At 41.9% G+C, this 27,256-nt stretch overlaps 1 protein-coding gene and 1 pseudogene across 2 annotated transcripts; both read right to left on the bottom strand.

The window, feature by feature from the left end:
- Positions 1-201: 201 nt before the first annotated feature.
- Positions 202-2,773, bottom strand: LOC148101693 (uncharacterized; annotated as a pseudogene).
- Positions 2,774-16,748: 13,975 nt separating this feature from the next.
- Positions 16,749-25,869, bottom strand: zbtb14 (zinc finger and BTB domain containing 14). 2 transcript variants are annotated; one of them, XM_087846731.1, is made up of 10 exons: positions 25,825-25,869; positions 22,272-22,460; positions 20,637-20,807; positions 20,393-20,488; positions 20,182-20,325; positions 19,870-20,114; positions 19,709-19,794; positions 19,489-19,628; positions 19,308-19,403; positions 16,749-17,198 (listed from the first exon to the last, which is right to left on the bottom strand). In XM_087846731.1, exons 2-10 carry the CDS (start codon positions 22,458-22,460, stop codon positions 17,058-17,060), a joined length of 1,308 nt encoding a protein of 435 aa, XP_087702857.1. In that variant the 5' UTR covers positions 25,825-25,869; the 3' UTR covers positions 16,749-17,057. The 2 variants fall into 2 exon arrangements, with proteins under 2 accessions (XP_087702857.1, XP_006808172.1); XM_006808109.3 differs by lacking the exon at positions 25,825-25,869 and having other exon boundaries at positions 22,272-24,170.
- Between the last annotated feature and the right edge of the window lie 1,387 nt (positions 25,870-27,256).

The following is a 27,256-nucleotide window of genomic DNA, read 5'->3' as shown; positions in this document are numbered from 1 at the left end:
AATATATTTACAAGAATGAACTTTTCAAAGCACACAATTTAAAATGAACAATTTTGGAAAAATGGTTACAACGCGAACATGGCATCACACTCGTTTAACATAGGAAAAAAAATAAACACTTAGTAAAAACAAACCCTAAGTTTTTCATTACATGATAACTGGAAAAAGCACTGGATTGGTGAAATCTGTAACCCAGATTCTTTATTTGTTCAACATTGCCCGTCTTCTGTGGACAAATGCCTGGTAAGACCGGGCAGACAAGCCTGCAGCCTTGCATTCACACACATACTGTGCATATGCATTCTTTATCTCAATGATCTCAATTACTGATCTCAATTACTGACCAACGCCTGCTGACATTGGCAGGGATGAACACTGCGCTTGTCCTAACAACTTCAGGTTCTTCATCCTCCAGCAGGACGGGAAGTTCCACAGGATCAAGCTCCAGTTGGAGGGTTGGAGGCTTCTTTTTTGGATTCACTGGTTGGATCACCATACGATATGGGATATCGTAGTACAGTTTGTACAGAGTGAATCCACATGTTCGCTGACATGGAGATGTAGAAAGGATTTTACATTTCTGAAGGTCCGCTTGGCTGACCTTTAGCTCCAGTAGCAGATCCTTGATTTTCTCAAAGGAAACGAAATCCCGGTTCATCAGGAGGCCAACTGAACTGACCAGGATCAGAATCTTCTTACGAGTTTCATGATCGGTCTGTTGTGGAAGCCTTTTCATGACATCCACCAACCATGGCATGCCATGTTCTTTGTATCGCTCAAGATTCCGGGCATAGCAGAGCGAACGTCGCTCCATTTCCATTGCAATAGCTCCGACCATGACTGATGAACGTGCCTCCACCGAAGGTTGTTGGTCATCGTTGTGGACTTCAACGAAGTCAACAAAGTTCCAGGTTGCCTTACGTGTTCCTTTGACATCCCTAAACTTTAAGTCGGGGAACCACTTTAACTTCATTTCAAGAAAGCCAGCCTTCAGGCATTCTTGAACATCTTTTCCACACCCTTCAATGAGCACCCTGGCCCTGGAGAAGGTGAAAGGTGTGGGAAAAGAGTCCCTTATGGCGAGGTTCTCAACTAACGCGGAGAGGTTGACGTGTCCCTTCAAATTCTCAAGGCACTTAGCTCCCTGGAGCGCAGCGACGGGGATCTCTTCATTTCGACGAAAAATGTCTTGGAGAAGAAGGAGGACAAGTGAGGGCCCAACTACGACAGGCTCACACGCCATGTTACATGTGAGGGAAAACACCCTGTGAACTCGAAGAACCTGTAGGGGATCCTTGGTCCAGTGTAACAAAGGGGGAGGTGTGTCCTCAATTGCTGGCCCAGTTGCAGGCCCAAGCGCCATGAAGCCCTGGAGATGTGTGGCACTGAATTCGTGCCGAGAACTTGTGCCCAGGGCTGAGGAATACACAATGGCAATGTTAGACAAGGGGTGTCCATGGAATGCCTCTTCAAGTGCTATTTCTAGCTGAAAGGCTCTCCACACGGGCAGGAACCCACCTTTGCCCTCGTGCTGTTGGCCCAGATGCCAGAGCTCCTCAACCATGTGGGTTAGACACTGTGAAAGGACAGACTGGAGGCTTAACTCTTCCTCCTTCCATTGGAAAGGTACGAGCATTGGGACGTTCTCCAATAACCTTTGGATGTTAGCAATGCGGAAGAAAGAGTGAGCAGAAATAGGTTCCTTCAGTACTCCTAAATCCTCTTCATCCAGCCCCTGGACCATCTCAATGCGCAAGGGGTAGTTGCATTTGGACTTGATGGCAAGGTCCCACATATGAACGTAGTAGTCCTCCGCATGCGTATGAAGAGCTTTCTGGTAGTTGGGGTGGCTCAGCCCACAATTGACTATCAACCCACTTACTGGGTGTCGGAAAGTTGACTGATAGTGGGTGTGTGGACTGCCCACGTAGAACTGCCAAAAGTTGACAAACGGCAGTCTGGCACTTTTAGCCAAAGCTGGAGCAACATCCAGCTCATGTTGATCCAACTCCGTCTGCATGTTTGCACACTCGTGCATGGACATGGCGGTAAAAAGTGTTGCTCTTGGCCCAACCAACAACTGTAAACAAGCTCTAGACCAAAAAAATTGGGTGTTGGGGTCATCTGCAATCACATTGCACGCCACATGGAGAGAACACCGGATGATGTTCTGAAAATCCGTGATTTTGGACAAAGTCAGTGGTTCAGGTGACTTTTGGCCAATCTTGTAAACAAAAAAATGCAGATCTAATGTCAGATGTTCAGGCAACAAATCCTTGGACTGATCAATCAATCTGACCGTCATAGCATTGATGAGTTCAATCGTTTCTGTGAGAAAATATCCCGGGGACTGACAGGCTTTGTCAACCCTAACAAGGGATCGGGGAATTGCAACAACATGCAATTTAAATCCTTCGTCCAGCTCAATAAGGTCGATGCCTCGAACCTTGTGTAGCACTTCCAGGCCTTCCCTGGAAAACATGGTTAGATCCAAATGTTTCTTGATCAAATGCCAAAAATTACGCAGTTGTTGGATTCGGTAGAGAGAAAGGTTTAACTTTGAAAACAAAAGCTTCAACCTTTCCAACCATTTCAGTTCGATTACGATGCCATCAAAATCGAACTCAGCATCTAGTTGCTCACCAGCATTGTCAACAGTACAAGCCTGCAGAGGAATGAGGATCTCTGGGTCAGTAAGGAAATCTGAAACACTGGAGGAACTCAAAAATGCTGTGGCCAAACCAGCCATGTTCTCCCTAGCAACATCCTCCATGGCTCGTGGAATCTGGTAAGTAAAAAGAAAAAAATTGGGTAAGTACACACAATAAAATCAGGTAAGTGAACACACACACACACACACACACACAGCAGGTAAGTGCACACACACACACACACACACACACACACACACACAGCAGGTAAGTGCACACACACAGCAGGTAAGTGCACACACACACACACACACACACACACACAGCAGGTAAGTGCACACACACACACACAGCAGGTAAGTGCACACACACAGCAGGTAAGTGCACACACACACACACAGCAGGTAAGTGCACACACACACACAGCAGGTAAGTGCACACACACACACACACACACACACACACACACACAGCAGGTAAGTGCACACACACAGCAGGTAAGTGCACACACACACACACACACACACACAGCAGGTAAGTGCACACACACACACACACACACACACAGCAGGTAAGTGCGTACACACACACACACACACACAGCAGGTAAGTGCGCACACACACACACACAAACCAAAAATTACTGAACTTACCTTAAAGTCCAAAGAAGATAAATCCCCAATGTAGAGATGTTGATGGTCTGAATGTTAGGTCCAAAATGAGTGAACTGAGAAGTGTTCCCCTTTTATAGCCTGTGTTTCTCAATGTAGAAATAAATTTTGAAGTTTACTTGTTTTTTTAAAAGGTTGTTCACAAGAAGAACTTTAATGTCTAAAATTACACAAACATGAAATTTGACTGTTTAAAATTGTAAAATTAATAGAATCTTATATTTTTACATAGTTTTTAAAACAACATAATATATTGTGATGACTATGATTTTTACATTGTATTTTAAATTTATGACACTTTTTATGGTCATTTATTAAAATGTTGACATTGATGTTTTTACATTAATAAATATTATTTAACATGGATATTATGAGAACTATTTTCTACTGTATATATTTGAATGTTTTACAATAACTGTAATGTTTTTAAAAGTAATTTTTCAACATTTTACACCCTGACATGTCCTTTTCACTAAACCTAAGGTCCGTGAAGTTGCACTAAGACACCAAACATCTTTTGACTTTATCTCCAACCAAGAAAGTCCCAGAACCACGAGTCTCACACCCTCGGACTGGGGGTTGGATTCCGCATCCGCAGATGGGTCACTCGGCACCCATTGCTCAACCAAATAAAAATATTCGGTCACATGTTAGGTCACCGATCCCTGGCATGTTGGGTGTCTAACAACCCGGCAGGGCCTGAGGAGTACAGTGGTGGTCGAATCAGCCCGATCAGACACTGCTATCTCCAACTTTGAACTTTTTATTCTGTCAAATTTTGACCGATTTCGACCAAGTCCAGAACCGTTGGTGCTATCGACATGGGGTCTTCACCAGGGTGTCCGGAGGACCCCAACCCCCCCCCCCCCCAACTGCCCCCCGACACCACTTTCATCCCTCTACGACGCTTACTTTTCGAGTTATTCCAATTTGTTACGGTCAGCTATTGGCTATTACCCCCTAACCTAACCTAACCCCTAATCCTATGAAAGAGGAGGTCTCCAAGTCCCCAACCTCAGATGGTATTATATGGCTGCACAACTAACATCAGCCACCCATTATTTCTGCCCAACAAAACCTCCAGCCTGGGTTGACATTGAGTAAAAATCTGTTCCAGATCTTCTGTTAGGGTGAATTGTTAAATTTTTGTCATTTTTATGTTTACCATTTGTACATTGTTTTAATTCTGTGAAAGGAATTCTTTCTGTCCTCCCCTCCCCAGATTCTCGTGGTTCGGGGATGCACAGTACAGTAGTGCAATTCATCCTGATCTGTGATTGGTCAAAAGTCTAGAGTGAAAAGAGAGGCTTGTGATTGGTGGAAAATGTGCAATGAAGAAGTCTTCTTTCATTCATTCAGTCTGTTGTCTGTTTTTTCCTTATCAGATGATGTTTCCAGCTCCTTTATCCCACTTGACGCCTGGACTGCTGTCTGTGATCTCCAGCATGATCACAATGTGTTATTTATGTATTTTGACTGGTTTACAATGACAGGAAAGTAAGCATTATCAGTGTATATTCCAATAAAAGCATCTAGTTTTTACTCCAACATCAATGAGAATTTTCTTTTGGCTCTTTTGAACCAACCGTTTGGAAAGTCTCCTGAAATTAAGCACAATTGAAAATCAATTCCTTTCTTTTCTTCTGTGATTATTATGTGCAAAGACTAGCCATAAGAGGAGAGGAGTCTTTTAGGTTCTCCTGATGAGACAATGTAATTGTTTTACTTTTCTACTGGTAAAGTGTGATTATTCATGCCAGGACACTGTCATTTACAGACAGGCAAGAAATTAAAGGCATGCCCTGAACTCTTGACCCCTACACAGAGAGACATTGTTGCACTTTGCTGCCATGTTAGGGTTCACTTGTCAAAGGTAAAAGAGTTGTACAATCATTACAAAGTTGCTATGAGAGACTATGTTTGTCCTGTGACAAATAGACTGAGTAGTTGATTATGAAAATGGCGTGATCATACACCGTGGACTATACAACCAAGACTATCTGGGGAAATTTGACTCACATAACAGATAATAGCTCTGTTAATGTTTCCTAATCAATTCCAGGAAACACTGAAGTTGTTGCGGAGGCATGTGTTGTACAAATACTTCCAAAACTTGTCTTTGCCTGCTTGTACACATTCCTTCTTTGGTTCAGGTCTGTTATGTGTTTCTACATAGTTGTGTCTTCTAAACCTATTGGCAGAGAATAACTTAATAAGAAAAAAAATACAAAACACATGTCTAAGGTAGATTAAAGCCCAACTTTGGCATTCATTAAGTAAATCCACAACTCACTGTTACTGTAACACAGGACACTTTATTAAAGGGGATGAATACAGGAAAACAGCACTGCAGGATAGTCAATCAGTGAACTGAACTACAAAAAGTCAAAAGTGCCCATCAGGTAGGCTGGAATCAGACACGTTACCATCAACAATATAATTGCAAATGTTACACATAAAGAAAGTTTACAACGAGCGAGATGTACTGACAATAGCCAAACACGGGTAAATGTGTAGTAAATGGCAGTGTGGTAAATCTGCCTAGTATGATATTAAATACACTTACTACTTCATATATCTCAGATTGTTTGTAACGAGCCACGGAAAGCAGTTGTAGCCACTGAAAAGACTAGAAATGGGCGTAATACATTAGATGTCGGCTAGCGCGCGGCTAACATTTACCACAAAGAAAAAGGGTTAAACGCGTTATTCAGCGTCGTGTAATTTCCGCTAAATCCAGACTCTGTAACTTAACGTAAACACAGAAGAAATGCCAGTTTCCATTAAAAAAAATAGCGGAGTTGCTGGCTTCTTCGCCCTTCCGCTTCGTGTGGTTGTTGTTTTGGTGACGCAACTTCCGTCGAGCAGACGATTGGTCGTCTACAGTGGGATTCGGCGCTCCTATTGGCCCGAGTCTACAGTGTCTACGCTCACTGTAGACTCCGGGCCAATGAAAACGACGTAACCGTCTACAGTCAGCATAGACTTTGCACTACCGTAGACTCGACTTCTGCGAACGGGGCTGTAGTCTTTTATCATCCTTGTGCTTTTGATGTAAGCTTCCTGCGTTTACGACCCTTTGGTCAGCAGGAGGTCTACCACACACACACACACACACACACACACTCTCTCTCACATAACACACACACACACACATTCTCACATAACACACACACACACACACACTCTTACAGAAGTTCACATATACATACAATGCTTTATCTTAGAACCATGTGGGCATGGCTTTGTTCTGACGTGTTTTGTGTGAACTGTCTCTCAATAAAGACAGCAGGAAGAGGTCAGATCTGGGGGTCATTTTCGTGGTGGACACAGACGAGGCCTTCCTTGCGCAAATAATAGATCGATCGACTGTCTTGTTTTCTTCATGATGAATAAGTCTCTAGAATTAGCGGGGCTTGTGGAAACACAGACCCAACATCTTCCCTTACACACTTTTCTATATTCTTCAGACACTAAGACATTAAGAAAAAATACAAGGAACCCTTTCCTGAAAAATACAATTATAATTTGGCATGCAGCTCATAAATATGTGGGCGATCCACCATCGCTTTCGCAATTTACCCCTATTTGGGGAAATGAAAAGTTCACGCCTGGTAAAAGTGATGGAGGATTTAAAATATGGAAAAATAAAGGCATTCAAAAAATTAAAGACCTATATGCAGACGGCATGCTGCTGACGTTTGATCAGTTATGTAAAAAATATTTAATACCCCCAAAGCACTTTTTTAAATATTTACAATTGAAAAACTACTTGTCATCAAAACTGCAAAGGATTGCTGAACTTCCACCATTGACAAAAATAGAGGAGGTATGCATTAAGAATACAAAAGGGAAAAGTTTTCTCTCTATATATTATAATTTACTGATGCTTTCCTCCAAAGACTCAGCAGCAGATAAACTGGATGCTTGGAGAAGGGAGATCCAAGAGGACATAGATGAAAATGACTGGAACCAGGCTTGCTTAAAAGCACAAAAACAAACAATAAACACACGCTTTAAACTACTGCAATATAAATGGCTCATGAGAACCTATATAACACCTGTCAAGCTTCATCATATGTCCAATGATATTCCGGACATCTGTACTAAATGTTTAGTTGAAAAAGGAACTCTTCTTCATTGTCTATGGGAGTGTCCTAAAATTCAGGACTTTTGGAAATATGTTATCAAATATCTGTCCAAAGTGTTTAAGGTAAAAATCCCTTTAAAAGGAAAACTCTGTGTACTTGAAATATATCCAAGGGAATTTAAGCAATCGGGAAAAAAAACTAAATTACTGGACTATGGACTACTTCAAGCCAGAAGAGCCATTGCGCTATGTTGGAAGAGTATGGATGCTCCCTCCATGGGACTCTGGAAGAAGGAAATTGCAGTCTCCCTAGGCCTGGAAAGACTAACATATATTGCCAAGGGCAAACAATGGGACTTTGTGAATATGTGGAAGCCATATATGGATATTTTAGGGAGTGGAGGTGAAGGACATTTATGAAAAAGAAGGAAAAGAAGAAGGGAAGGAAGGGAAAATCTTGTCTATCCTAACCCATTGTATTTTTGTATTACTGTGAGAACTATGCTCATTTCTACATTTGAATGTGATGTAGGCAGGTTTGATGTATGGATGGGTGTGTGAATGTGAGGGTGTTCAACATTTATTTGTATTGTACTATCAAAAATTTCAATAAAAATATATGAAAAAACCAATGTAGCAACTTAATTGAGGCACATTTCTAAAATACACTATACATTAATTTCATTCTTCAAACTACAGGATAACTGGCGCTCCCGGTGGTCTTTACTGATGTCAGGGAGCAGGTGCGGTAGATGTTGGGAGTAATTTTAAAACTGTCGGTCTTAGTAGGCAAGTCTCACCTTAACAGGAATCGCAAAAGATTTTGGAAAATTACACCGAAGCAGGTTCAACAATATTTGTTAAATGTCTTCATACTTCTAACACGTGAGAGAGGTATACAAGCTAAAGTGTTAAAAAATTCACCAGGCATCCTTTGTTTAAAAAAAATATGCAAAAGTATTCCCGAAAGTGTCAGATGTTTATCAGTTAGTATATTAATCAAATTTGTCATCCTTAAATTGTTGTACTTACCAAATAATCCTCAGACGGCGATGGATTCTATCCAGGATACTAAACATATGCAAGTCTCAGTTGAAAATGGCGATGATCAAACTTCCACACTGCACATGTGCAAACTCAGAAGTACGGAGAGCTTATTAGGACAATCCTCTTTAAATTAAAGTGCTCTTCATTTTAAATGAACTTTTTACGTTGGATTTAATTTACTGCATTTTGTTGTATTGAAATATTATGTTGTTAATTAAATTCAAAACAACATACTTGTGAAAATTTGTAAAATTAAATTGCTGGCATTAGTTTTAACATAAAACATTTACATAATGCTACCAACATCAGTGTGTCATTTCTTAGAGTGTAGGATGCTCATCCTATTACAGGATGACCCCAACCTCACCAACAGGTCAACTCTATTTTTTCTCCAATTTTTATATATTGCCAGAAATGGCCAGGTCCTTCCAAATTAAACTTTAATGTCAGATTCTTATCTTCATATAAGTCACTTATTAATCGTATGCATTTTTTGTGCCACTGTGGCCAATAAATTGTTTGTTTGTTTTTATTTTGGGGTTGTGCCACAGTGGTGCATATTTTTGAAAGTATGGGGACAGATTACAGCTCTTGTGAACCTCTTGCCACACCATTTTTGAAAACTTTAAAATAGGGTTATCTACTCTATTCCCTTTATTGTCCAGTTTTTGAGCCAACACCTCAATGGGGGTAAATGGAAAGGCCAGTTCACGTTCCATTAGAACCCAGTCCAGGCCCAAATTTGTTGCTGCCCAGTGTTGGACAGCTTGGACATTTCAAATGAGATGCTATAATGTTTTATGTTGGGTAGGGATAGACCCCTTCTTTTCTTGGTTGGTACAGTCGACCAAGATTGATCCGCGGTCTACCACCATCCCAAAGAAAGTGTTTTATCATATTATCATATCTTGAGAACATTTAAGGTGAAATACAAATTGGTAACATTCCAATGAAATAATTGATCAGAGGAGCTACTGCCATCTTTATTGTATTTACTTTGCCCCATAATGTCAAGTTCAGCTTGCACCACTTCTCCAAATTAGTTTTAATCCTAGTAAGTAGTTTTCCTACATTATCAGTCAACATTCGGATTTAGTAAATATTTCATCCCTTTTTGTAACAAATTAAAATTTAAAGCTGATAATGAATTAACAATACAAGTTTGAGATATTGGCATTGCCTCCGACTTATGCCAGTTAATTTTGTAGCCTGATACCTTAGAGAATTCACCAATAACATTTAGCAATTTTGTTATAGAGTTAGTAGGGTCCTGACACATCTCCAAAATATCGTCTGCATACAGAAATAATTTATGTCCTCTTCCCCCTCCGTTCACACCCACAATACTTGAATCTTCCCTAATTTTAATAGCCAGGGGTATTGTCAAAAGTGTTAATTTAACACTCAAAAGAGTGGACACATATAGACACTTTCTAGTGTCAATTTAACACTGGAGATTTTGCAGTGTATTTGGCGGGCAAGGCGCTTCTAAAAAAAGGGGCATAGGAAATTTTTAATTAGGGTCTGTAGGGTCTGTAGTGTTAAATTTACTAAGCATTCGAAGTTTAAATAACTATATTATTGCATAAAAATGCATTGAAAATGCATTGCATATTACAATAATAGTAGTATTGAACATACAATTATGCATTTTCTCCTCGGCCATTTTCACAAAGATCTTGCGAAATGCATTTGGGATATTTAGCTGTACCAAGTCCACACAAGTCACCGCCGATGCATGCTCGATAAAACGGGCAGAGCGAGAACACATCCGGGAATTTTTCACGTTCTCGTCTTGATGCGTACTTTGAATTGGAACAGTACTTGGTCTCTGACTGATGACGTATTGCCAGTACATGAGAACGCAAGTACGCACAAGTACGCATATTGAGACATGCCCCTTGTCTCTTTAGTTTTCTATTTTTCACATGTGCTCTGAATAAAGGATTTGTTTGGGTGAGTGGCATCACATGAGACTACTCACAAAACATGTCACTGATCTGTGTTTCTGTAGCAGATTTCAAACGGTTGACTGCGTTGTGACGACAGACACAGACTGGCTGGAAACTGGATTTATTTATGTATCGTATATAGTTTTTTTATTTATTAAAAAAAAACTATATACAATACAGTTTTGAGAATGTTCACACTCAGTATATTATATCTCAGCTACATTTCCAGTATACATCCACTGACTGCTGTAAAGACAAAGGGAAAGGCTGTGCAGATGAAAACAGCCTGACTGTAAATATGAGAAAGGTTGTGCAGAGTAAAACAGAAATGGTCTTTGGAATTGCAGTAAAACATCTGGGTCCATAAAAAATGGCATCTGGTTGTGGAAGTTATAAGTTATCCAACAGGGTGAATAAACTGACCTATTGGCTGCCTAGGGTTGGGTTTCTCCACGTCAACATTCAGGGTTATAGAGTGAGCAGTCATTCGGCAGTATGTGGGAGAAACAACAAGCATGATTTGTAACTGTATTCTCACAGATGATGTCCTGCAGGTTTCACACCTGAATCAGATGATCAGTTCATTACCAGGCCTCTGGAGAACTTTCATTTAGCCATTTAAATCAGCTGTGTTGGATCAAGATCAAGTTGTATAGAGCACCCTTGCTCTGTACAGACAAAAACAACATTTGTGATAGAGCTTAACTTTGTGGCCTCAGAGCCTCCTCTTCTTCTTCATCTTCAGAGAAGTGAGAGAGATAATAGTGGGAACACTGATGTAAAATAAACAGAGGAGCAGTTTTATTTTGATCTGACTCCAATATTTTAACTTATGTAACAACTGATAGAGTATTGACCAGTCAAGGCTGATTCACTATTCTTTGGTTTAATCCATTTTTTCTCTGCTCAGTCACAGAATCTGAACGTGTGTGTGAAAACAAGAAACACTTCCTGTCTCAATTTTAATCCGGTCATTTCCGTGGGAACTGATGTTCTCTATCATTGGAAATAATTAACTCTGTAAATCTGGCAAAATAAACAGAAACATTCCTGCACAAACACACTTCCTGTTGCTGTTCTTTTATTCAACCATTCAAATGGGACAAACAGTCCAATCCAACAAGGAGCAGCCCTCGAAGAAAAGACAGGGCACATCAGATATGTTCTACTGAAAGAAGCCAACTGCCAGATTCATTATAAATACCAGTGCTTCCATGAGGAGAAACTGCTCAGACTGTAATAAAAACAAACAAAACCTGCAAACTTCAGTATAAAAATGTGATTGATTTCAGAGACTGATCAAAGTTTATTATTGATATTTAAAACTTCATCATAGGTTTACAGTGGCAAGGAAGATGAGAGCAGCTTCAGAACAGTCAGCTTGACAGTGATGAAGATGAGGGTCTGGTAATAATGATGAAGATGAGGGTCAGGTCTTGGGACTCCGCTGCACCCTTTGGCGGTACTCTGGTAGGTGATGGAGGATCCATGCCGCAGGAGCTAGCATGGCCGCTGCGAACACCGACATGACGAAGAAACTTTGCTGTCAGAAAAAAAACAAGTGTCACTATTTTATGATTACTGGATGGTTATTGGTTGATATTGATCTGTTAATGTTTAATGATAAGTTAGTGGCCTTTGACTAGTTAGTGAGTAATTCGATACAGAGACTTACCGCAGCTCCAATCCTGTTTCGAGGAGGTTTACTGTAGATTGCCCTCTTCATCGCCTTCACTACATGATTTTGACGAGTCAGAGCTGAAGAATTTCCCGTCATCCTAAACACACGGCTCACCGTCATCACGGTAACAACACCTGACCACCAAGTGGCATGTGAAGCTGTGCAAATGGTTGTTGTTCAGCTCCTGTTCAGTCGCTCGACGTGCTCGGTGAAAGACGCTCATCAAGACTGAGGCTGAAATCTTCAGGAGAAAGCAGAGGAGGAAGAGGAGGAGCAGAGGGGAGGTCTGCCTGATGGAGCTGCAGATTAGATTTCCTGCGAAGAAAAAGAAGAGGAGTGATGAAGGATAAAAGGTAGACGTTTGGTTTGATGTGCAGAAACAGACCTGCAGGCTTGAACCTGCTCAGCATCAATTAAGTTTTGTCTCGATAAGAAGCTGGAGCAGCTCGATTCACTTTGTCACAATACTGTTTTTTAATCCTTTCTTTTATTGAATTTCACATGTTACAGATTATTTTACCTGTTGTAGTTTGTTACTCTTTACAGTAGTCAGATTACAGACTGTATAAAACATAAAAACTAGTTTGTTTTGTCTCATTAAAGCTTTCCTTCACTCCCAATACAAACAAAGAGATTTGATTTGATTTGAAATAACATCTGCAATCCATCACTAACGTCTCTGTCAGTAATCAAACTCTGCTACTTCTCTTTCCTACTACCTTAGAGTTACACAGCCAGTGTTCAGTGTGTGTTCTGCTGCTCAGCTCGTATCAGGACACAATTTCAATTCCTTCAGGTTAAATATTTTATTTGTTCCACAGATAAACTCAGATAACATCTGAATATTATTGATCATTTTACCAGAACAAATTTACTTTCCTCCAGGTTTTCATTGATCTTTCTTTTGTAGTTTGACTGTTTTTAATTAATTTTCTTCACTTTTATTTCCTGCATCTTCAAAAACATGTTCCGGTTCACTCTCTGCATCTGCAGATGTTTTATTTGGATCTCCATAAGCTGAATCTTTTCATGTCCTCTTGTCTCTGGGTTTGGGTTACCAGCTCAAACTTTTGGAAAAGGACAGAGTTTACAGATCAGCTCAAAGGAAAGGAATCCCAAAGCAGTGTTTATTGTGCTGTTTGTAAACTTCTGTTTATTAACATTTATTTTACCTGAAATCTTTGGACAGCTTATTTAAAGGACTCTTTATATCCTGGTCACTAAAGCTGACACATGACAGTTTATGTGTTTAATGTCCTGAATTAAAAAAGATGGAAGACAACAAATGAAACAAGTGAAAGATTTTTTTTATATATATATAAAATGCTGATCATAAATTCATGGATAAATCACATTTTTAAAGATATATTAAAGATAAAATCAGTTCTCTCAATCAGACGTTAGAAAGCTAATAATTAATTAATGGGTTACTAATTCGTTTTCTCTGGTCCCCTGCCCAGTCGCACCAGGAGTGACATGTTTACCTACATGTTCTCCATAATTCGCTGTCTGTCTGAGTGGTGTCCAAAAAATGATGTGGTCCTTAATTCGGAAATTTGGATAATTCAGAAACCTTCTGTGGAAAACCTGGTCTTGTTGGGAGAGAAAAGACTGTGTTTCCTTCCAAACCACCAAAATAAAAGACAATGAGAAGCTCACAAGGCCACATTATTGCTCCTGTGGAGGAGCAGCAGTAGTAATCTTCCATTCCACCTCATTACTCTACATTCGTTGTTATCCATCAATCACCTTACTCAATTTCATTATCTAGATACTAAAATGATTAGTCTCAAAGCTGACTTTTCTCTGAAAATGTAAAAGCCACCACTTTCATCACAGTCTGGATCTTGTTCTGACGTACAGCATAGAAATTGAACATTTATTCAAGTTCCCTGCATACCCTCGTCGATCTGCACAGCCCACGACCCCTGTACAGGAAGTCTGTCCTGCCTCTCTGATTGAAAGTCCTAACCTCCAGTCCCATGACATTTGCCCAGAGTTCAGATGGAACCAGTGTGGGTGAGCGTCCTAGCTACCTCCAAATGGTCCAGCTGTTTTCTTCACTAACACTGAGACAATAAGCAGATCTGAGTAGCCTTGAAGGTCAAATCCTATCAGTCCCACCTGTTGATGGTAGCTCCCCTGTTGGTCGTGGCAGTGCTAATTTCTTGGGTTAATTTTCAAAATCCTTCTAAATGAACCATCTAAGAAGGGAAAAATGAGCAAAGGAAGTCTAAATTCAAAAATATCCCACCAATTAGCAGGTTCACAGGTTGGGCTGGTTCAGTCCCTCTAGTGTCTCTGTTGTAATATTCAGTTCAATTCACTTCAGTTTTATTTATACAGCGCCAAATCACAACAATAGTGGCAACAATCATATGCCCCCTATGAGCAAAAACCTCCGGCAGAGTCAGGCTCAGGGAGGGGCGGTTGAGCTAATTTCAGTACATGATGTGATACATCAAATATGATATTGTATAAAGCATATGTTTGGAGTCCTGTTGGGACCACGTATCTCTGAACCCCGAAAAACAGAACCACAGGCCTACATCTACGTACAAACGCATATTAAAATATTAATTCAAAAATTAAAATGTGTGATCAGTATTGACATGGTTAATGGTCAATATTCAAATGAAGTTAGAGTATTGTCATGGCAGCCGGTTACATTCAGACGTTCTCACAGATGCTGAAAGTGTTGCTGAGTCAGCACCGGTTCAGCTTTGATCAGACTGGAGATGGTCATCATCACACATTTACTTGTTAATGTATGAAACTCGTTATTAAAAACTTATTCGTGCCCCATCTTTACATCACACACGTCGGCCACATGACAAAACTCATTTTTCACTGACATTTGTTTTGTTGCTAGCTGATTTCAGAACAGTGAAAGCAGACCAGCAGCAGTGCTCTCTCATCAGTTTACCGTCAGACCAGAGGTTTGGCCAGAATGTGCATGAGAAAAACACTGAGCATACCAGGATACAGCCAATGTTAACGGGAGACAGACATGCCCTCGACAAAGAGACAAAGGTGCAAAAGTTCCTCCCGTCTCCTGTTCCTGCATCATCGAGATCAAGGAAAAGTGGGTAGGAGAAGGTCTTGGGAAAAGAAAAGAGAAAAGCCCTTACCTTCGTGGCAAACATCCAGTGCCACGCTGGATGTTTGCCATGTTGAAACCAGTTGCAGAAGATGGACTACAAAGCACACATCTGATTTCGCCAGGTGTTCTGACCCCATTGTTTTATGGTGGTCATAGAAACAAGATCAGTCTCCTTCTTTACAAAGCCTATCTAAGGTCAGATTTATTGATGTCTGTAGCAGCTGAAAGCATTTCTCCATCATCAGTTATCCCAGCAGATTTGTACTGAAGGGAAAAACTAATTCTAAAGACTGCAATACCGCAAAAGGCATTACTATTCACTGAGCCTTAATGTTGAGCTCATGCAGCAACCATTCAACAGGAAGTAGCAGTCCAGCTGTGAGTTTAACCGGCCGTTTTTGACTACTTTTGATTTTACTTCTATATTTCAACTTTAAAAACTGTTTATCTTGCCTTGTTTGGTATCATTATTTTCAGCACAACCTCAAATATCTGAAATTGGGGTTATTTTTTTCATTTTGACATACTGTATTTGCACAATTGATCTAAATTCAGACAAAAAATGTAAAATCCGAGTAGAAAAAAAGGTATATTTTTTACTGTAAAAACCTCAAACATGTTTAATGAATCATTTTCATAACTTGAAATGCAATTAGAAATTGTATATTTCTAAAAAAATATGCACAAGTTTTGCAAACTACAAAGTTATATGGTACTATTCACCTAAAAATGCAGCCAATGCTTCACGCGTTTTTTATATATCCCTTTAAATCTATTTACAGAACAATCAGGTGTTCTGCATCAAATAAGAAGGCACACAAATTATTTGTGCCAGTCCAAAAAAATCGTTTCTGGCCACTCTCAGACAGAGGAGAACAGCACAGGGATAAACCTGCAGGTCTGACAGCAGAAGGTACATCAGTCCAGTTTCCATGTGGGAACAGTGTTTACACTGGAATCTGCCGTTGGTGGCTTTTTGGAGCAAATGTGACATTCAGCAGTATAACTGAGACACAATACAAAACAACTACACAACAAACTAACTACAGCCTCCAAACATGCTAAACATCACTAATGTCTCACATATGAAAACTCACTCTTTCTTTTGCTCGCCTGCTTTCTCTCGCCGGTGTCACTCCTAAAACTGCCCCCTCTCCCTACACAACCAAGTGCCACATGTTGCCATATCAGTTTTTGATTGGTTGACATGGTAAACTTTAACAAAAAATAGGGAAGGGGTGTTTTTTCTTTTTTCAATTGCAAACGGAGAGTGTTTGCTAGCGTTGTCCTTAGAAAACGCAGTTTCTTCCCGCTGTAAACACCGCTGTTTTGATCAGAAAAAAACATTGCGTGTATTTTTTTATCATAACTCTGGTTTTGTGGCCCATCGACACAATTTAAAAACTGGTATATAGTTTGAAGTCTGCACTTTCGACCTAAGTTGAAATGGAGACTCTGGGTTGCTGCATCTTGTTGTTGTGTTGTCTTAAATTGGTCATGTGACCAATGATGAAGAACCTTTTTGGACTAATAACCTTAGGAGAACATGTCAATAAGGTTGAATCTTTATTTAAACTGTTCTCTCTGTCATTGCTCATGAAACTGAGCAGAAGTGTTTATAATTTACACAGTTTATAAATTTATGCTTCAAACTGAAAAGACAAACACGCCAGGTTACAAATTATACATGTAGCCAGAGGGAGGTCACATGACAACGTGTGAGTCACATGACCGCTCAGTTTATCTTACACTTGGGTTCACGTGCATCAACTCGATGCAGGAAAAAAGGCTCCTAGCAAACACAGCCAAAGTCCGTTCAAAGTTTGTGAGAAAACAGAAAAGGTTAAAGGGCTGTCCAGATGTTAGGAGCAGCTGATGGAGTCCAGATGTTGCTCCTCAGCAGCCATGGCAGCAGCCTGCAGTGTTTCAGTGTCACTCTGCAAAGGATTCAGCTGCTTCCTCTCACTGTGCATGTTGTTCTCATGACGCTTCAGATCTGACGCCTGAAATGACAGAAGGACAGTGAACGCACCACAACACAAACGTACCGGCACTACGGACACTGTGTAATACTACAGAATAATATTACAAATACTTAGTGCAGTACTGTATATACTCTGTATAGTACTTGTGTTGACATGCAGATGTTGATGTAATGATAAGGCTGACCAGCAGGGGGCACTACATTTAAGAAAGCTGATGAATGGCAACAGTGGAGCACCTAAAAGAAGACTGGTCTGTGGTGTTGCATAATAATGTTTGGCGAGGAAGCTCACAATGCAAAAGAGGATGCTGTGTTATTTTTAACTAGGACTACGAAGACCACACAATACTGTGTATATACTGATTGCAGTACTGTATATATGGTATAATATGTACTAGAGATGGACCAATCCGATATTACGTATCGGTATTAGTCTGATACTGACGTAAATTACTGGATCGGATATCGGAGAGAAATAAAAAATGTAATCCGATCATTAAATATCAAAAAAGCACCTTACAAAACTTGCTACATGGCGTAACTCGGCTCATAACCGTAGCACGTTGGAGCAGTATGCATCACGTGATAGAGCGGCTGTGTGTATTTGTGGCGTTGCTACCAAACCAGCATTTCATCTCCGAGGAAGTTTTCCCAGAGAGAAGTGAAGCAAGTGTGTAAGTTCATCTCTGAATGTTTGTAAAGCATTCCCACGTTAAGCTTAACAACCGATATATGGAGCGACTGCCTCTCTCTCTCTCTTTCTCTCTCTCCTACTGCTACTTCAATGAAATTGATCAATGATCAGCTGATCGGCTTTTCTGTCGCGAGTCCGTCTCTCTTGTTTGTTTTTGGCTCACTTTGCAACAGAAAGAGGAAACCAGCTGAACAACAGCAGCACGTTTAAGCTTGATAAGCTGTTGTTAGAATTTATTTAATATTAATTCTACACCAGGATCTTTTTCTACAGCTGACGTAACTGTGCAGGGGCGGATCTAGCAAAGTTTAGTCAGGGGGGCCGATAGGGCATGAACAGGGAAAAGGGGGCACAAAGACATACTTTTCTTTCTTATTCTCATTTAAAATGTCGAGCTTTTAATAAATAATTATCTGAATCTTACACCCAAAGTTTTAATCTGATGTAAAATGTATAGAAGTCCATTACTGTATATAGTAACTGTTAAGTCTAATATACTCTAGTAAGCTATAGTACTTCTATAGCTTACTAGGGTATATTAGCTTACCATCTGTGCAGTCTGCAATTCTGTTGAAGAAAGATGTTGAATCTATTTAATTATTCTTGAAAAATAATTTCTTTCTGGGCATCTTTTTCACACTGCATCAAATTAAAGTTGATTACGTCGATTAAGCATCATGAGGTGGAGCGTGGTTTCTTTTTTTTCTTTTTTTTTTGCTGGGAGTTGGCAACCCTATTAGTCAGGTTGTTTAATATTTCTGCTAAGTGCTCTTTAAAATACCAGAATAGGGAGGATGGAGCAGGTTTAAGTTTATTAGATTGATCAGTTTTGCTGAACTATGAAATATTTTGGGTGCAGTGTATTTTTTGCATACAGGTATAACAGAACAGATTTAGTGTTGTTGTTTTTTGTTTTACTTGAGTATGAATTATACAAAAAGCAGCAAGATATTAAAAAAACATTTTTATTGATTAAAAAACGCTATATCGGATTCATATCGGCGATCGTGGCTCTAGAGTTGGGAGTTCGCCTTGTAATCGGAAGGTTGCCGGTTCGAGCCCCGGCTCCGACAGTCTCGGTCGTTGTGTCCTTGGGCAAGACACTTCACCTACCGCCTACTGGTGTTGGCCAGAGGGGCCGATGGCGCGATATGGCAGCCTCGCTTCTGTCAGTCTGCCCCAGGGCAGCTGTGGCTACAACTGTAGCTGCCTCCTCCAGTGCGTGAATGTGAGAGTGGATGACTGGGTGTGTAAAGTGCTTTGGGGTCCTTAGGGGGGGCTAGTAAAGGCGCTATACAAATACAGGCCATTTACCATATCGGTATTGGCCGATCGGACATAAAAAAGTGGTATTGTGCCATTTCTAGTCTATATACTGTGTTTAGTACTGTCTTTATATACCATATGTAGTACTCTATACACTGAGTGCAGTACCTTGGCGAAGGCCTTGGTGCAGGACGGACAGACGAACGGTTTCTCTCCTCTGTGTCTCCTCTCGTGATCCTTCAGGTGAGACTTGTGTTTAAAAGCCTGCAGGCAGACAGGTGAGGGCCAGACTGGTTAGAATGGTGACAGGAAAGATGGGGCGCACAGGTGAGAGGACAGGTGAGTTCACCTTTTCGCACATCTGGCAGGCAAAGGGCCGCTCGTTGCTGTGAACTCGTTCGTGTTTCTTCAGGTCCGGAGCGCGAATGAACGATTTCCCACACACGTCACACCTGTAGGGTTTGAAACCTGCGTGGATCTTCAGGTGTTCTGAACAGACAGGTGAGGGTTAGGGTGACCTCAGGGAGCATAGAAGTAAGAAGCAAGCAAACGTACGTGGGTGTGGTTACCTTTCAGGTGAGCGTGGGTGGTGAAAGCTTTGGTGCAAATGTCACAGGCGAACGGACGCTCGGCCGAGTGAAGCTTCTCGTGCTTCCTGAGCAGAGACAGACAGAGGTGTCCTTCGCCTGTGGCTTCAAGATCAATTTTCATCATTGAGGTGTGTACTTACCTGAGTCTGCTCTCATCCAAGAAAGTCTTCCCACACACCTGGCAGGCGAGCTGCTCACGGTGTCCGTACAGCAGGTATTCGAACTTCATGTCGGCAGTCGCCGTTGACCAGCCTGGCGGCTGCTCGTCCTTCACTTCCCCTATGCTGTCCGCGAAGGTCAGCGTCTGTGTGGCGTGATGCTCCGCTCCAAGCTCTTTAGGCTCCGCCTCCATCTCCGTCACCACATCCTGGTCGTAGCAGGTTACCTGGATGGACGATGTGTCAGTGATAGTCGTCGTGGATACAGGAATACTCAGGTGTAAGTATGCGTACCTTGTGCACATCCTCATTGGTCAGTTCCTTTAGGATCGCCTCTTGCACATGCAGCGCTGCACTGGGAGACTTCTCCAGCTCCGGATTGGCCGAGGGCTCCACAAGGTCATCTGTGGCGGACGTGTCATCGTGCTCACCAAGCACCTACACACAACAGTAATCAGATTACAAAGTACAGGCTCTGACTGGTAAACAATGGGTTAATCCGTACCTCCGAGTCGGCGGCCAGCTGAGCCTCAGGCGGCAGCGCCATCTTTACGATGTCATAGGGAAACTTCTCCTTGTCCTCCGACGACACATCTCGCTTCTGAGGACACACCCACCAACACCTGTTAGCTGTGTGTGTCCCCAGCTTGTGTGTTACATGCATTTTATGCTACCTGCATGTGCGTTACCTGTGTACACGCTTCACTTGTATGTGGATTACCTGTCTGTGTGTCGCCTGTGTGTGTTACCTGAGAGCAGAGTTTGTCAAGGAAGCGGATGCCGAGGATCTGGCCAGATGACATCATCAGGTTGACGTCCTTCTTCTTCACAGAGATCTTCGCCGTGTACATGTAGTTCAGGACTTCCTCAAAGATGTCAGAGCGGATGAAGTCAATCTCAATCACTGATGAGTTGTCCACCTGAGAAGACACACACGTACAGGTGAGACATCTCACCAGAACACACTCGGGAACCCCTGGAGGCCATGAAGTGAACTGCAGTCACCATACATATACACATACATACATATATATATACACATATCATATATGAGGATATATATATATATATATATATATATATACATATATATATATATATATATATATAAAAATAAATATATATCTCCTGTGTTACTGTGTGTTTGTGTGTGTGTGTAACCATTATACCCTGAATTGGGGCACAGCACACAGCTGTTAAGCTATGAAGAGGACTCTCCATTTACATGCACAAACTGGAGTCTATTAGATAGATATGATACAAACCACTGCAGTGCAATACCTGTAATACCTACAGCATGTTCTAATCGCTCTAATAGGATATTATGGTCAACAGTATCGAACGCTGCACTGAGGTCTAGCAGGACAAGCACAGAGATGAGTCCACTGTCAGAGGCCATAAGAAGATCATTTGTAACCTTCACTAAAGCTGTTTCTGTGCTGTGATGAGCTCTGAAACCTGACTGAAACTCTTCAAATAAACCATTCCTCTGCAGATGATCTGTTAGCTGTTTGACAACTACTCTTTCAAGGATGTTTGATATGAAAGGAAGGTTGGAGATTGGCCTATAATTAGCTAAGACTGCTGGGTCTAGAGATGCTTTTTGAGTAAAGGTTTAACTGCAGCCACCTTGAAGGCCTGTGGTACATAGCCGATTATTAGAGATAGGTTGATCATATATAAGATCGAAGAATTAATCAATGGCAGGACTTCTTTGAGCAGTTTTGTAGGAATGGGGTCTAAAAGACACGTTGATGGCTTGGAGGAAGTAATTATTGAAGTTAACTCAGAAAGATCAATTGGAGAAAAAGAGTCTAACTTAACATCAATGGTACTAAGAGTAGCTGTAGATAATATTACATCTGTGGGATGATTATTGGTAATTTTTTCTCTAATGATTAAAATGTTATTTGTGAAGAAGTTCATGAAGTCATCACTAGTTAACGTTAAAGGGATGGTTGGCTCAACAGAGCTCTGACTTTTTGTCAGCCTGGCTACAGTGCTGAAGAGAAACCTGGGGTTGTTCTTATTTTCTTCAATCAGTGATGAGTAGTAAGCTGTTCTGGCTTTGCGGAGGGCTTTCTTATAAAGCAGCAAACTATTTCTCCAGGCTAAATGATGATCCTCTAAAATGAAATGATGAAATTAAATGTGTTGTAGATTTAAATGTTAATACGATGTTGCTGACGGGGACCTTGGTGTCACCTTGCACAGTCGGCCTTCACCAGGTAAACTGTATTTATTGTATTATTGTACTCTTTACCTTACTATCTAAATTGCCTGAGGCAACTATTGTTGGCACTATACTAATAAAACTGAAAAAATCTGTACAATACTTTGTGTTCGAAGTACTCATTAAGTACATGAATGTATTTTTGAGGTACCTCATGTTTTTTGAATAGCTTTTTAAAGTAGTTGGAGCAGGCGGCGAGGACGCAGCGGTGAGCACGGAACTTGACGTCTTCGACAACCACGGCAATGTCGCAGTGCTCGCCCTCCAGCCGCTGCTCGTTCAGCAGCTTCAAGAAGATGCTCTTATGTTCGTCGTCCACGTACTTCACCATTTCCGCCATCTGAGAACAGGTACAGATCACGTGATCAGGTTCAAAGCACCCTGGTCTGGTCAGGAGATAATGATACTTACAGCTAGTATTATCCCCCAGGACTGAAACCACCTGACCAATCAAAATGTGTGACATCATCAACACCCGTTTTTACATTACAATCATGTGAGGTTCTCCTCGTGTCTCTGATCTATACCTTCCCCATCCTAAGGCCTCAGGCATGAATGATCAGCGTTCTATGTCAGAGGAGCTCCAGGACACCATTTCTACCTTCAGCTATGAACGAGGCGATGCCCCGGCTCCAGCATAAACCAGCTGTTGATGGTTAGCTAACGACACTAGCCAGGAAGAACTTTAATTTCACAATTAATCTTATGACATCTGTAGCTGTTTGCAGGAGGTCACTGCTGATCACGTGATACGTCACATGATACTGAACACAGATGACATCAGCTCTGACATTACAACAGTGTAAATGGAGTTGCAGTACACAGCTGGATGGTGTCTGTTACCATAGCAACCTGGTCACCTGTTACTGTTCGGTCTGTTTAACTGCATCATGCTGTTTGTGGTAAATGTACTGGTTCTTATGTAGCACTTCTCTTTGAGCGCTATATACAACGTGCCTCTGTCTCCCAATCACTCTCATTCACACTCTAATGGAGAAACAAGGGTACGCAGACTGCAGCAGCCAGAGATCGGACCGCCGACCTTCCAATCAGCAGACCTGACCTGCTCCAACCCTTATACATAAACTTCCTGTATTATTTCAAATTAAAAGCCTTTCACTGCAAATGTGTGAGCAGGCTTTTATTGTCAGGCTCACCTGCTCCTCTGACAGGTCATGTGATCCATGTGTCACATGTTCACAGGCCTCCTCCGACTCACGTGCTGTTTTAAAGATTTCCCTTCAGATTGTTTGGATTCTTAAAAACAGTCGATGTTTGAGATTGCACCATCAGCGTAATGATGATTCATCTTTGAACTTCCTGTCACATCAACCACCACTAACTGTTCATGATGTCACTTCCTGTCAGCTCACTGAACCCACTGAGTCCATTTTGCTAGTGAAAGTTCTTCACTGAGAGAGTATCTGTGTGGCGGCCATAATCAGAGCTGTCCCACATACTAAGGAAAGGAGCTTCAGTGCGTCCTTAAGCAGAGGAGACACCGGAGCATCCTTTAGATAGCTGTCCACAGTCCTAATCTTTCATGAAAACATCGACATAATATCATGTGTTCATCATAACTGCATTTTCTATTTCATCGGTAACCTGCTGACATATTTACAGTTTTTATCAGCAGCTGTTAAACTCACAACTGAACATCACTCCGCTAGAATAAAACTACTTCCCGTTGAGTCGTCGCTGTGTGAAGAACGCTGTGTGAGCTCAACACAAGGGCAGGGCGATATGGCCAAAAATATATATCACGATATATATTTGAAAATTTATTTTTTTTTTTTTTATTTATTTTGCTTAAACAAGCAGCTGTTTTTTTTTATGTGCATTAAAGCTATATAAACATTTAACAGTGTAAAAGTAAATTCCTTGCTGAAGTTTAACCAAAGGGCATTTCCAGTAGAAATGGGCTGACATATCCTGAGCATAACCATGTATAATATCCACTGAAGTTAAAAAGAGGTGCTTTGCTACATTAAACTGCAGTGTGCCAAATAAAAAAGTCAAATATGTATTTTTCGGACCATAAGATGCACGGGATTATAAGGCACATCAAGCGAAACAAAGCAGTCAGATAAATCAAACTTTATTGAACTCATTCTTCTTGCTTCCTCCACTTCTGTACCATTGATTCATTAATGCTGTATTCTATCACAGCTGCTCTATTCCCATGTTGTTGCAGTATATTAATGACTAAACTCATATTGTGGATGGATTATCTCAGTTGTTCTCCTGACTGAAGTTTGGTTTACAGCATCCTGCCATGCGATTGCATTGGTCCCTAACCATCAGGAACCCTCACGTTAACTTTTTGTTTATGTTATGTTAACATAGCTGTGTCGCTAGCGATCACATAGCACAGCATTAAACACCAGCTAGCCCAACTTCAGTAACCCTACAAACGTCACTGCCGTGTAGCTTCCTGTCTTCATTTATGTTGGAAGTGATAGCAGAGCTGTACGTTTGATTTTTTTTTTCAGAAATCTCTCAGTCAGAACATGCTACATCATGCTTAGGTAACTAGCAAAACTAGCGAGCTAACTTCCGCTAACTTCTAACTCCGTTAAATGTAATGAATTCTGTTTTCATGGATGCCTGGATGTTAAACATCATAGTTACACCTGGTAAAGCAGCAACACTGATCATTTTATTAAAGATGGAAGAATTTAGACAGTTTCGTTTGTGTATATATATATATATATATAGTGTAGTATATAGTTAATTGTGTCGATTAGTTACTTCTTGTAATGTCTGTCTTTCTTACTGTTTGCACTGTAATCAAAATAATTTCTCCAGGGATTAATAAAGTATTCTGATATCTGATTCTGACCTACTGACGAACAGTCTGAGGACGGAGGTTTTGCTTGGGACGATTCCACACTTGCTCTAAGGAAAGGAAACAAGGCTAGGACATAGGAAGTGGTAAGGCTGAGGTCAAAGGTGAAACACTTTTCAACAGCCTTATTTCAAACTGCTGTAATCCAGGAACTCTGAGCAGAACTGCAGCCAATTGGCTTAACAAACAACACGTGATCAATGTTCGATCAGCAGATCAATACACTGATAATCATCAATGCTGTTGTTGCTCCAGCTGTCACGTGCTGCTGTAATACCAGACTCGGGTACACGCGCGCGCAGTACATGTAGCTCTTATACAGCGGACACGCGCATGGAACGCGTGCACGCTGCGAGTCGAGCTGAGGAGACGAGAGCAGGCTAGCTGTTAGCATGTAGCCGTTAATATCGATCGTTGATCGGAGCGTTCCGGTACAGCCCGGCCCGGGATAGCCTTTCCCGGTACCGGTCCAACCCGGGATGAAGCCAGCCAATTCCTGTCTGAACGGCGCTCGGTGAGGATCGGGGAAAGTCGCGTGGCCGTTATTCGGTTCACCGGTACTTCCGCCATTTGTACTTGGTACCGGTGCGTGAGCGGGCCCCGGTCAGTGCGCGTGAAATGGCGGGCAGGACAGCGAGAAGATGGAGTTTCTCGCTAACCCGCGCGCTCACCGGCTCGCGGGCCACCGCTCCGCCGTCCCCGGGACCGACACGCAGGCACGCGAGCAGCCACGGCGCCGCGGCCTCGGCCACACGGAGCTCGAGCGGCCATGAACGGCTCGAGAGCGCGCAGCATCCCCGCGGAAACGGCGGCCGCGGCGGGACCAGGGGCGCGCGGGTCCGCGAGCGAGTCTTACCGTGACACGAGACCGGGGGCGTCCGTCGGGGGAGGGGGTCGGCTCCGGCGGGGGGGGGGGGGAGTCGCGACACTTTGTCCTCCTGTTGTTGTTGTTGTGACGGTGACGAGCTTTGCGCCAGCACGCTCACTCTGCGGAGGCACGCAGGCAGCGCGCCAAACCCCTGTGGGAGACGCGCATGCGCAGTGCAGTTGTTGTGGACAGGCCTCCGAACGCGCCCGTTTACAGTCCCCCCGAATGGGTTTGCGCGCGTTGGAAGCAGTGCAGTCACGTGACCACAGCAGAGTCTCTGAACGGCTCGTGCTGACGGAGCGATGTTGCGTTTACATGAAGGAGGCCTCCGCCCAGTGTTGCCAACTCCTCAGTAAGGAAAATCGCTACTGGCTGTCCTAAAAGTCGCTAGAAGTCGCTAAATGACGTCATTGCCTAATTTGCATAATTTGTCATGCTAATGTAATTGTAACCTACGTTGTTGGAGAGAGAAATAACATCATCGAAGAGACATAAAGTGAGTAAAAACGTTGTAAATGCATTTAGAATTTATTTAGAACTAAAAATTACATTTCTTTTAGCAATTATTGTTTTTTTAATGTCACAATTCCAACCCTGACCCTTTATCTGGGCTTGGACCAGTAACAGTGACCCGAAATTGGCACCCTGGTGTAGTTACTTTGTGTGAGTGTGTGTTTATAAGTAGTTTTAAACCTTGTGATCCATAAAACAGCATAAGAGTAAAAGAACTGACTGTGTTACAGTCAGTGCGGGAGCAGCGGCTTTGCTCATGCGCAATTCATTTGCAGTTTGGACGCATAGGTGTGAACATCTTCTGCCCTGATAGCAGCTGGGGGAGGACTATCCTCCGCCCGTGAGCGCTTTGGAACGGGCGAGGTGCCCACGGCAGCACTGCTGCTTATTGAGAGTAAGAGCGATACGCACTTTCACGTCAAAAAGTCGTCATAAATAATACCAGAAAAAGCCGCCATTTTATCGCTAGTCGCTTTTTAGAAAAAAAATCGCTAAGGGGGTCTGAAAACTCGCTAAATATAGCGACAAACTCGCTTAGTTGGCAACACTGCCTCCACCAGGCGCGCAGGAGTGCGCCCTTTAACATCAGAGACTGGAGGTGAAAGCCAGTGTTGGAAAAACACAGACAGGCTGCAAACGTCAAACATTTTTTTTATGTCCCATTCTCGTGAACGCCACTATCGTTCTATTTCCACCCTTTTATCAGACACAGATACAGATTTTATTCGTCACATACACAGTACAAAATATAGTGAACATATGGTGAAATGCTTGTGTTCTGAACTGCGGACAGGCTGCAGACATAACCGCGTCACTCCAGGGCTGGTGTTTAGAATGAGGGATCTAGCCAGAACCCTTGCTGGATACTGGGTGGGAACTGAATTTGTGACCTGCACTCCAGAGGTGT

The sequence above is a fragment of the Neolamprologus brichardi genome, chromosome 9 (assembly GCF_056152115.1).
Source record: "Neolamprologus brichardi isolate AB-2024 chromosome 9, ASM5615211v1, whole genome shotgun sequence".
In the NCBI taxonomy this organism is placed as follows: Eukaryota; Metazoa; Chordata; class Actinopteri; order Cichliformes; family Cichlidae; genus Neolamprologus; species Neolamprologus brichardi.
This window is presented reverse-complemented; position numbering and strand designations above follow the sequence as displayed.